The 12,331-nt window shown below is 43.9% G+C and overlaps 1 protein-coding gene across 3 annotated transcripts in view; it reads right to left on the bottom strand.

Moving 5' to 3' along the window:
* Positions 1-12,331, bottom strand: part of LOC123758389 (ras-like GTP-binding protein RhoL) — a 179,258-nt gene that overhangs the window by 53,082 nt on the left and 113,845 nt on the right. Inside the window, exons 5-6 of one of the 3 annotated variants that reach the window (XM_045742741.2) lie at positions 7,975-8,186; positions 3,704-4,758 (exon numbers count right to left, since the gene is read on the bottom strand). In XM_045742741.2, coding sequence (XP_045598697.1) covers positions 7,993-8,186 — 194 coding nt within the window. In that variant the 3' untranslated portion in view covers positions 3,704-4,758; positions 7,975-7,992. Of the gene's footprint in view, positions 1-3,703; positions 4,759-7,974; positions 8,187-12,331 lie in introns of those variants that run through there. The other 2 variants (XM_069322438.1, XR_011228055.1) reach the window with 2 other exon arrangements.

Raw genomic sequence — 12,331 nt, 5'->3', positions numbered from 1 at the left:
CAGGACACCTAGGGGAGAACCCATGGCGGCCCCATCTACTTGCTTATACATGTGCCCATCCGGGCTCAAGAAGGGTGCCTCTTTAGTACAAGCTTGGAGTAGTTTCCTTAGAATATTTTCTGGTATGTCAAGAGGAGTACAGGCTGGATCACGATACACTCTGTCGGCTATCATCCCGATTGTCTCGTCCACAGGTACGTTGGTGAACAGTGATTCTACGTCCAACGAGGCTCTTATCCCTGTGGCCCGTGTGCCCCGCAGTAAGTCAACAAATTCCTTTGGAGACTTCAGGCTGAAGGCGCAAGGGACATAAGGAGCCAGCAGACCGTTGAGTCGCTTCGCCAGTCTGTACGTGGGTGTGGGTATCTGGCTAATGATTGGCCGAAGTGGGTTTCCAGGCTTGTGTGTCTTGACATTTCCATACGCATATCCAGGTTTATATTCCCCAATAATCTTTGGCAGGTGGAGTCCGGATTTCTTGACGTTTACAGTTTCGATCAGTTTGTTGACCTTTGCTTTTAATTTGACTGTAGTGTCCTTCGTTACCCTTTGGAATTTAGTTTGGTCAGAGAGTATGAGGTTCATTTTCGCCAGATATTCGTCTTTTTTAAGAATGACGTATATTGGCGACTTGTCGCCTCTCCTGACAACTATCTCCTTGTTCTCACGAAGGCTTTTAGCTGCCGCTTTGAGCTCGGGGGACAGTATGGTGCTTCTGTAATTGCCTCGATTCTTTCCTCCTTCCGCAATAAGTTCTGCTTGCAAGGTGTCTTTGGTAGTGACCTTCTTTTGTGTCTCGAGGTCGAATATGTCGTCCAACAGGATTTCCAACTCCACTTTCCAGGCCATCTCACTCGGTCTGGACATAACGTGACAGTTTATACCCAGATTTAGGAGAGTGATTTGGTCCTCAGTGAGGTTGATTCCTGCAAGGTACAGGAAGCCATCTCTTGGTCGTGGAATTGCCATAGGTCCTCCATATAACGTTGTTAGTTTCTTGATAATCCTTGTTTCAGTGCTGAGGTGATGTCGGTCTGTGAGAATGTCGAGGTGTTGTTCAATGCGGGTACGGAGACTTTCGTCGATGTTGCTATTTCTCCATTCGTTTGTAGCATGAAGTAGTTGCGTTTTGTTGTCTTTGATTTCATTTTCCGCCTTGTATATCTGATCACGAATCAGATCCTGGCTATATTTTATCGTGAAGGCTTGATTCCTTGCTGCTGGGTCGTGCGTTTTAATATTAGTATATTTTGGTAGCAGTCTTTCCTGTAGACATATATTATTAAATATGACCGAAAAAGTAAGATGAATAATTCTAACACGAATTTTCTCTATCTTTCGTACATTTCTTTTCACTGTTGGTGGTAATTCAAAAATCAATTCTCCAAAATTCATTTTTATTTCTAGTCTGACGCGACACTTGAGCGCGTTTCGTAAAACTTATTACATTTTTAAAGACTTTAGTTTACACATACACAACTGAATAGAACTTACACATCTCCGATTTGTTTATATCTACATTTGAGTGAGGTGGATGGGGTGAGGTGGCATTAATAGGGTATTAATTTCATCTATATATATATATATATATATATATATATATATATATATATATATATATATATATATATATATATATATATATATATATATATATATATATATATATATTCCTGGGGAATACACACATACACACAAACACTGGTGAGGTGTTAACCTCTCTCACTATCACACTCACTTCACCCTCCACTATTACTAGTGCTAGAGCCGACCTTATCTCTGCTACTGCAGCTGCTGCTGCTGCTGCTGCCGCTACTACTGCAGGTGCCACCACTGCCGTTACTGTGGGTGCTAGCAGTGCTGCTGCTTCTGCTGCTGCTGCTACTGATGTAGCTAGTGTTCCTAGTAATAGTAGTAGTATCTCCCCTGGTGTGGATGTAGTTAAACTTAGAACTAGTAAAGCTATTGCTGCGGGGAATATATGAGAAGCAGGTGGTGGTAATAATTGCTTACCACTTTTTATGAATGCAGTTGAAGAGGGGTTATCCCCTAGCCTCTTAACAGGAGTTCGTGGTGTAAGCAATAACAGTAGTAGTAATAATAATAGAACGGAAGAAACTGAAGGAAAGTGGGGTACTATTACACAGGAGAGTGCCTATGATGATCTCATGGGTGTGAGTGGAAGTATTAATGATTCGGTATTTGCAGGCATTTCTCTCTCTGAGGTTGAACCCCCTAGGCACCCAGAAAGCGATTTGAATGTAGACGCTTTACTGGACGGGAGTATATTACTTACAGACAGTCAACAACACGGTTTAATCTCAGATGTCGATATGAATCTATTACTCAGCCTCCACCTCAGATCACCCCCCCCCCATCTAAGGTTAGAGCTTGAGATGTGAGGAACACATCCTTATTATCTCAGTCTGTAATAATAAGTAGTGACGAAGAAAATTTCACCCCTCTGCAAAGGATTAGAGTTCAGGATGATCTCAATCGAAGTAGCTATATTGATAGCACAAGCAGCGATAGTGATAATAGCGGTAAAAGTGTAATATCAATACCACCTTTTCCTAAATGTCCGATGAAACAAAGTATCACTCGCTTGCCTATAGAAAAAAAAACGTTGAAACTTCCCACATGAGAGTGTAAACATTGTGGTGTGTTTTGCCATACATGGAATATTATAATATATATAATATATTCAAATTTGTCTACTTAATGATTCAGTAATGTTTATTCTACCTTGATAAAATTAAAAATATATACCTACATTATGTTATGTTTACCAGTTATTGAATAAAAAATTAAGAGTTATGAATATTCTGTTTTCATTGTCCCACTGTGATATCAACAGTCTATGTTTTTTGCTGACCCTAATGAGGTTAACGGATGGTGAGGCAAGCTGTCATCTCGCGATTCCGTGAGAGAGTGGATGTCTGGATGTGTGTCGCTAATGAGCCGACAATGACACACAGCGCTAAATGGCTCAAGGTTGACCTGACGAAACAGTAAGTAGTAGAACCTGGCTCCTTATTCTCATTCTGGTCATACATAAAGCTTTTATCTACGATTTCGGGGTGTAAGGCTAGACGCAATGATAAACTGTCTTAATTTTTTAATCGTGTTGATCCTAGCAAAATTGAAGCCGTCTATTTCACTATTGCCTCAGCTGGAGAGAAACAGCGGATGACAGATATGAAAACAAGCAGAGTAAATACCTGCTTCAAACTAATGTTGGAAGTTACATCGGTTAGTGAATACGTTTTGGTTAATGCAGACATTAGAGTGCGCCTTGAACTACAACCAGATAAATGGCTTGTACTCAGTGATCATGAACAAGCTAATTTAAAATATAATATCAAGTCTACACGTCTATGGGTCGATAGCGTAATACCTTATTCCAAAGGATTAATAGCTCTTAATAAGGCTATGCTGCAAAACAACTCTCCTTTTACGTATACATTTAATAAACTTTATATTAAACACGCATATTGGGTATGGGACAGCGCTCGATAATGAGGCTGTGTCTGGAGGGTATAAACACAACCCGCTTTATTTGGAAACTGTGAACTTAGTAAGGTACTAATGTCGCAAACTATGTTAACTTGAAAGTGATATAAGCATTACAAGGACTAAACAGGTACACAGTAATAATTATTTGGTGTTGGATGAAGTGGAGAAGGAGAATGACTAGGCACGGTTTACATTTTCAAACAATTATATTTATTTTGGTCAGCGGAAAAGCTGATTTTTCACGTTACATTACATTGTGTGTGTTACAAGGACTAAAAACAGTCACACAGTAATAATTATTTGGTGTTGGATAAAGAGGAGATGGAGATTGACTAGACACGCTTTACATTTTCAAAAATTATATTTATATTGGACAGCAGAAAAGCTGATTTTCTGTGTTATGTTACATTGTGTGTGTTACAAGGACTAAAAATAATCACACAGTAATAATTATTTGGTGTTGGATGAAGGGGAGATGGAGATTGACTAGACACGCTTTACATTTTCAAACAATTATATTTATTTTGGTCAACGGAAAAGCTGATTTTACACGTTAAGTTTCATTGTGTGTGTTACAAGAACTAAAAACCGTCACACAGTAATAAAACGGTGTTTGCATGTTGGTCACGTTACGTTCCGAGGTGTAAAAAACACAATAGCATTGATTTGATTTTGTTATAAGATTGAAGACTGCCTTATTACTGTTGATTTTCTACGTTACGTTACAAGGTCTAAAACAGTCACACAGTAATAGAACGATGTTTGCATGCTGGTCACGTTACGTTACGAGGTGAAAAAACCCACAGTGTCATTAATTTGATTTTGTAATAAGAAGATTGAAGACTGTCTTACGACGAGGTTCGTTACTCTCTAAAGTTATTTGGGAAAGAATGATGTTTGCACATTTATAAATATTATTAGTATTCTCTTTGTAAATGTCTAAGTGTATAATAAAGAATAAAATTATATATCAAGGGTTTACGCCCTTAACTACTTATTTTTGCTTTGAATACCGAAACATGCATGTAAGTGCCAACCTGAGGGGTGTCAAGTGAAAGGAATGGTGGATGGGCGGGCAGGAGCGCCTGATTCTTTGATGTAAACATGCAAGAGCCTCGTCTTGAGTAGCCCCAGAGCTGGCGTAATCCAGATGTTCGAGTCACCGCTCCCACCCACAGGTGCTGAACTCGCATAGTTCAGAAGCAGATACCTCTTGTGACTGATATGGAGGGCTGACAAAAGCTGAGGTGGGGAAAAGGAACAGAGATACACACCTCCTTCTTTACTGCAAAAACCTAACAACAGTAATGTAGACCAGCCTACCCGTCAACCTATTTTTTTAAACTAATGCAAATAAACAGATTGTGTGTCCGCCTTCCTTATTCTACTCAGTGTTACAAAAAAAAACACACACTTTGATAAGGGAAAGGTGCTGGAGGGTTGGCGCAAGGAGGGGGGGGGGGGAGGATGAGGGTGGTGCAGGGCTATTGTTGACAAAATACTCCCCCTCCCACTCAGCAACCTCACTCATAGCACAACCATCAAAGAGGGTAGGCCGCTTGAACACAACCCTCCTACGACGCTCTATTACCTGCCCTCCCACCCATGTGGTGTGTGGTGTGCCCCCATGCGCTATGAGGCGTGTGCCATGTGGTAGGTATATGTTATTCCTTAGAGTTGAAGGCTGATGGAGCAGGAAGGAGGACGGGGAGGGGAGGGGCGGGGTGAGAGAGACCCTTTGTTTACAGAATATTATGGGTGCATTGCTCACAGTTCAGTTGCCGCCGAGACGTCCCACTGTGAACACTCGTATATGACACGAAACTAATGGCCCTCTCCTACACCCGGTGTTGAAGGCCTGGGAAGTAGAGGCGGAGGCGATAACGGCGGCAGCGGGCAGGAATCGTGAGAAAGTTACACGTCTTTGGTAATATACACGCACTTCTCTTTGTCAACTGCCCTTTCTGCCAACATCTTAACTTTTGCTACATACCACAGACATATTGTTTAAACACGTGTGAGAGAGAATGTGAGTGTGAGGCCCACTACCACTACCAGCCTAGGGCCTTCATGGGTGGGCCTCTTCACTTCCTCTCCCCCCTCACCTGCTTCACACACCCTTCCCTGACCGTACACCTAAAAATGCTCGGTCTCCTAGGTCTATTCCCCCATGGGAGGGGAATCCCCCCTCTCCGCCATCAACATATCCTTTTCTTTCCTACATACTTTTAGCTATATATATCCACATATCATGCGTAACTCTACGTTACATACTCATACACTTTCATCTTACAAGTATGAATCCTGCACACCTGTTCCTATACTTATTCCTTACACCCACATGACCCAAAACGTGCTGGTTGACGATGACCAGGTGCACTCACACACCCACATGGGTACCCACAAGCAACCCGCGGTACGACGCACGCGCGCCCCCGAGGACCTCCCCCGGAGCCCCCCCCCCCGAGACTACAGACTTGTGCAACACCTCTGCAGGGGCCTAATTGGCTCACCTGCTCAGGTGTTGCGCACATTCGTAGTTATAAACTACACTACTTTGCTTGCGTTCTGTTGCTTGTGTTATGTAGTGTTGTATTGCTTCTGTTATGTAGTGTTGTGTTGCTTGTGTTATGTAGTGTTGTGTTGCTTGTGTTATGTAGTGTTGTGTTGCTTGTGTTATGTAGTGTTGTGTTGCTTGTGTTATGTAGTGTTGTGTTGCTTGTGTTATGTAGTGTTGTGTTGCTTGTGTTATGTAGTGTTGTGTTGCTTGTGTTATGTAGTGTTGTGTTGCTTGTGTTATGTAGTGTTGTGTTGCTTGTGTTATGTAGTGTTGTGTTGCTTGTGTTATGTAGTGTTGTGTTGCTTGTGTTATGTAGTGTTGTGTTGCTTGTGTTATGTAGTGTTGTGTTGCTTCTGTTATGTAGTGTTGTGTTGCTTCTGTTATGTAGTGTTGTGCTGCTTGTGTTCTGCAGTGTTGCGTTGCTTGTGTTCTGCAGTGTTGTGTTGCTTGTCTTCGGTAGTGTCGTGTTGCTTCTGTTATGTAGTGTTGTGTTGCTTGTGTTCTGTAGTGTTGTGTTGCTTGTGTTCTGTAGTGTTGTGTTGCTTGTGTTCTGCAGTGTTCTGTTGCTTGTGTTCTGTAGTGTTGTGTTGCTTGTGTTCTGCAGTGTTGTGTTGCTTGTGTTCTGTAGTGTTGTGTTGCTTGTGTTCTGCAGTGTTGTGTTGCTTGTGTTCTGCAGTGTTGTGTTGCTTGTGTTCTGCAGTGTTGTGTTGCTTGTGTTCTGTAGTGTTGTGTTGCTTGTGTTCTGTAGTGTTGTGTTGCTTGTGTTCTGCAGTGTTGTGTTGCTTGTGTTCTGCAGTGTTGTGTTGCTTGTGTTCTGTAGTGTTGTGTTGCTTGTGTTCTGTAGTGTTGTGTTGCTTGTGTTCTGGAGTGTTGTGTTGCTTGTGTTCTGTAGTGTTCTGCTGCTTGTGTTCTGTAGTGTTGTGTTGCTTGTGTTCTGTAGTGTTCTGTTGCTTGTGTTCTGTAGTGTTGTGCTGCTTGTGTTCTGCAGTGTTGTGTTGCTTGTGTTCTGCAGTGTTGTGTTGCTTGTGTTCGGTAGTGTCGTGTTGCTTGTGTTTTGTAGTGCTGTGTTTTTTGTGTTATGTAGTGTTGTGTTGCTTGTGTTCTGTAGTGTTCTGTTCCTTGTGTTCTGTAGTGTTGTGTTGCTTATGTTCTGGAGTGTTGTGTTGCTTGTGTTCTGGAGTGTTGTGTTGCTTGTATTCTGTAGTGTTCTGTTCCTTGTGTTCTGTAGCTTATGTTCTGTAATGTTGTGTTGCTTGTGTTCTGGAGTGTTGTGTTGCTTGTGTTGTGTAGTGTTGTGTTGCTTGTGTTTTCTAGCGTTGTATGGCTTGTGTTCTGTAGTGTTGTGTTGTTTGTGTTCTTTAGTGTTGTTTTTGTAGTGTTCTGTAGTGTTGTATTAAAAGTGATTTACAAACATGTAGTTCCTCCTGGTTCCTCTATCACCGGAGTGATAGGAGTTACGTCCAATCACGGAACAGAGAATGTTCTCCTCACACCATAAATTATATTTATCAATTATATTTTCCTATTTAGTGTTTTCTACTCTTCAACACCGTAAAATACGGCAGTATATGGTAAATGGTCGTCGTTATAACAGGTGTGTGTGTTTGTACAGACCTAGGGCACGAAATTATTGAATATCATCTGCAGTGGATAGATTTGATTGAAGAATGGGAGCATAAATGCCCCCGTAATTTTCCCCGTGACAAACAAACCTAGCATGAAAGGAACTGTTTATTGATCCACTTGGGCTAGGTGGATCAATAAACTGTCTACGGAATGATGAGGGCCGCTGTTTTACGTGCTCAGTTTTGTTTAAGACAGAAGGTGCATGTTGTTGATACATATTGGTTGCTATCACATATCTATCTCACATGGGCTAAAAGTTAGTAGATAATTACCAAGCGACAACTTGTAGGTTAGACGATAACACACATTCGATGGATCGGTGCTGAGCCAACAGCTGCCAATATTGCTGAGTTGATGACTTCCTGTACTCCTTCCTGAGTCTTAGCTGAGCATTCCACGTACTTAGAGAGGCGGGCATTCTTAGCTAACCTCTTACCATCTTGAGGGGTGAGAAGAGACAGGTTTCTAACATCCAGTTTTGTACCTAGATAAAACAAGAAGTGAAGCTATAGTGATCATTCTTTATGACTGTTTACATAAACTGTTGATTCTCTCTTATTTGAGCTGCTTCCATAACTGCGCTCATCTTATATATACTATTATGATATTTTTTATTTCATCTCTTCCCATTATAGTCCCCCTCAAGCTCTTACAATTACTTTCTCCTCCATCTCTTTCCATCAACTCCCATCTCTACCAAACAACTCTACCCATCTCTTCTAAAACTCATTCCAGCACTCTAAAAATAAAATATCACTCCATCTCCCATCACCTCTCACCATCTCTTCCCATCACCTCTCACCATCACCTCCCATCACCTCTCACCATGGACTCGCTGCCAGCGCCATGGCTAGTTGGCCGCACATGGATTTGTTCCTTGAAAAACTTACGATTATGAGCACCAATCGTCTCAAATCATCGCGGTTTTGTGAGGAAAAATACATCAATACTCCAAGACCATGAGAATATCTTGTTTGGAAGTAAACAATACCGATTTCGTCTACAATTGACGGACAAACAACGTTGTTGATTATCTGCTGTTCTGCTGACTGGTGTTCTGTGCAGCCCAGTATGCAGGCGACCCAAACTCTCATACCGCACTTGTCGCCAATGACCGATTTTTTTTGTGAGGACCGTATCACTGACCAGGTCACTTAGAGTCCTACCCTGAAGGGCGAGGTGATACTCGGCGGGCATCGCCACTAGGGAACACCTTAGAAGATGTACTGAGCCTTTTCAGGGAAAGGTAGACCAAACAGCTCCATTAGGTGTTAGGTATCCCTGATTCCATCTGGGGAATCATTTTACGACCTCCGTTGGAAGGGAATGAATTTCTCCAGGTCTAGGAGTGTATCAGACATTAGGTAGGGCAGTTAATCGGTCCTCACTACGTGGAGACGTCATGGGGGAAGTCTAAGAGAAAGAAGCAATGGCGGCCGCTTTCAGACGCGGAGGAAGAGTGGACCGAGGTGCAGCAGGCACCGAAGAAAACTGCTATCGAGGCTTTACCATGTGCTTCTACCAACAAGATAGCAGACATATAGGACCTAGAGAGGACAGCCCTAGTCACACTCCAGCCAGTGTCAGACAATGCTTCTCTGTCTATAATCTAGCCACAAGACGACAATATGAGACAGGAGAGGACAGTACCAGTCACACACCAGCCAGTGTCAGACAATGTACCTCTCTCCCCCACAGCCCAGCCACAGGATAACATTATGTGACAGGAGAGGAAACTACCAATCTCACACCAGACATCGTCAGTCTCTGCACATCTTCCAAAATTCATGATAATGCAGATAGACCATTTTCCTACAGCATACATATGGTGTAGTAACGGTAATGGAAAAGGAACAACCAGAGATCAAATTTTCCATCACAGTCAACCTGAAAGGAGAAATAATAATGACGCCACGAGACCAACAAACTGCAAATTACTTAGAAAAAGTAAAAGTCCTGCAAGGGAAACCTGTATGCTTGGAAAAGCTGGACCCTTCAGAAAGACGCACACGAATCGTGCTTTTAGGATACCCAATCGACTTTCCACTGGATCCAGTACTAGAACACAAGCAAATCCTCAATGCAATACGATGCCACACAAAAATAGACAAAGCAGTGACACGTCAGCTTCTGGTGACCGTCATGGGACATGTGCTAGAAACATTCAGTCTTGGAAATTGGGGAATATATCGACAGAGACCATACGTCCCGGAACCACTATGTGAGATTTTCATAACAAATTCTAGTATATTCGTTAACTTCAAACTGAATGTCAAAATGGACCTCCTGAGAAAGGAACTGCTTAGCTGACACGTTAAATGTAGTAAGCAGCTCATTTCCCACTCTAGAGACCACAGAAAAATTATGAAGGCACGAGCAAAAGCCGAGACCTCAATAGTTTGAGATCCCTTATTACTGATTTGTCGACCTCCGCCATTAGTTGACAGGCAGTCTAACGAGTAAGTCACTGAACTCACATCAATATTTATTGATGTGTGGTTCTATAAATCTAGACGAAGTCTCAAGATGCAGTTTCAAATTAAGAACAATAATTTCAGATAACGTGGTAGTCCATATGTAGATTAATAATATTGTGGGGTGTAACAAAACACAGCGTTCAACTTAACACCACAGTTTATTCAACAAGTACTAACTACTACAGCAACGAAAAATATCACTGACGTTACTCGAAATCCTTACTGTGACACCTATACGATATTTGGACACCAGCCACAAGGGTAACCACAGGATCCTACCTGTAATTGCATTGTGCTGGATAAATGAACTAACATGAACAGTACTGATTGTTCACATAGGATGCAAACAAGCAATAAGATACTGAGTTTATAATCACAAATTGCAACAACAACAACAAGGTAGATTAGGAGACAAGTCTCCAGTAACCTCCTATCATTTACTTCACGCTCTTTGCAGCCGCCCCCCCCCCCTGCAAATCCGTTGCAATGCAATCAAACTAGTAGCGTTCAGATTGGCTCGTCGGCAGCTGTTGGGTGCAGACGTGTCGTGTCGTTCGTAGTGCTCGCCAGTTCCACCTTAGTAGCTGTGTGCGGAGGGTGTCTGTGACGGCAGTGGGGGTGTTGTCCCCCGTGTAGGCGTGGTACGCTTGTTGAGGAGACATGGGAACTTACCGGCCTCCATTGAAGAGGACCTCGTTGGCTGGTCTGACTTTTACGGAGCCAGGGAACCACATGTTGGTTGGTGTTGCCCTAGTGGATGTTCTACATGTGCAGTTGTTGGAATTGGTTGGCATCCAGCTGCTGCAGGGGAACCGCGCTGTGGTCAAGTTTCACCATCAGGCTGCATTTCAGGCGTTTCTGGGGCGGTGTGAGGGGCATGTTTACCCTCTCCCTGATGCCGCCGGTTCTGTTAAGGTAGTGAACCTCAGTGTCGCCTTGACATATGTGTCGGTGCGTGGTGCCGCCTTCGAGTTTCACGACGATCTCCTAACTGCTTGTTTTGGATGGTTTGGTACTGTGCTAAGCATTCGTTGGAACAAGGTACTTGCAGGGCACTGTGCTGGGATGCTTGATGGCTCCTGCACCCTGATCATGTCACTGAAGAGTAGTGTTCCATCCTCTGTGTTTTTGTCGAGTTACACTCTCCGCTGCGTGTATCGGGGGCAACCACGCACCTGTTATTGGTGTGGTAATGAGGGTCATCTAGCTGCAGCGTGCGACGTGGGAGCAACTGTAGGGTGTATATTTTTCATGAGGAAGACTTTCCACCCCTGTTGACTTTGGACGCTTCTGAGGATGGAGTGAGTGCTGTACCAGAGGTGCCTGGTTGCCTGCCTGCTGCTGCGCCTGTTGAGGCGGATATTACGCCTTGTATGTCCCATCTGTTAACTGCTGTGGCCCTGGAGGTAGTTGTTGCGCCAGAGTGTGCAAGTGTCGGACCGTCGCCCCCAATGTGTGTGGTGGATGTCCCAGTGGAAGTCCATGTCCCGTCCCCGCTTGCGGGTGTGGTCCCGGCTCCCAGGGGCGCAGGTTCTTCAGTTTTGGAGGACCTGCCTCAGCCGGGGCCTCCCGACCCTGTGAGTTTGGACGATTGTAGTTCTGATGATGTACTCCTTTTGCAGAAGCGGGCGTGCCGGTGTCCTGGGTCAGTTTCCCAGGATGTGGTGGACTGTGTGAGCGACGTGGCCTCTGTGGGTTCTCCGGATGGTGTGGGGGTCGACCATGTAGATGCGGTGATGTTGGCCGTGCCTGCGAAGGAGACGGGTGGGGATGGTGTGGTGCCTGTTCCTGCCTGCGTTTTTGGTGTTGCTCCACTGTGCTCCCCTGCGCCTTTGTGTGCCGTTTCTCCAAAATGGGAGGTTGTTGCACCTGCTGTAACCTCTTGTGTGTATCGTGATTTAGTTTTCGAGCTGAAAAAGGACACCGGCTGGGGAGTCTCGGCGCCGTATATACCTGTGCCGCAGGATGTACCGCCCCTCGTGATTGGAGGTGTTGTTGTCGAAATTCCAGAGAATATGCGTCGCCTACATCGCTCGGATGCGGGTGTGCCCCCGTTGCAGGATGCCTAGGATGTGTGTCATGCGCACTGTCAGAAATATCCTAAGGGTCTGTTGTCTGAGAAATATTGTTGACCTAGTTCACTGGTGTTTCT

Source organism: Procambarus clarkii, chromosome 11, assembly GCF_040958095.1.
Source record: "Procambarus clarkii isolate CNS0578487 chromosome 11, FALCON_Pclarkii_2.0, whole genome shotgun sequence".
Lineage (NCBI taxonomy): Eukaryota > Metazoa > Arthropoda > Malacostraca > Decapoda > Cambaridae > Procambarus > Procambarus clarkii.
This window is presented reverse-complemented; position numbering and strand designations above follow the sequence as displayed.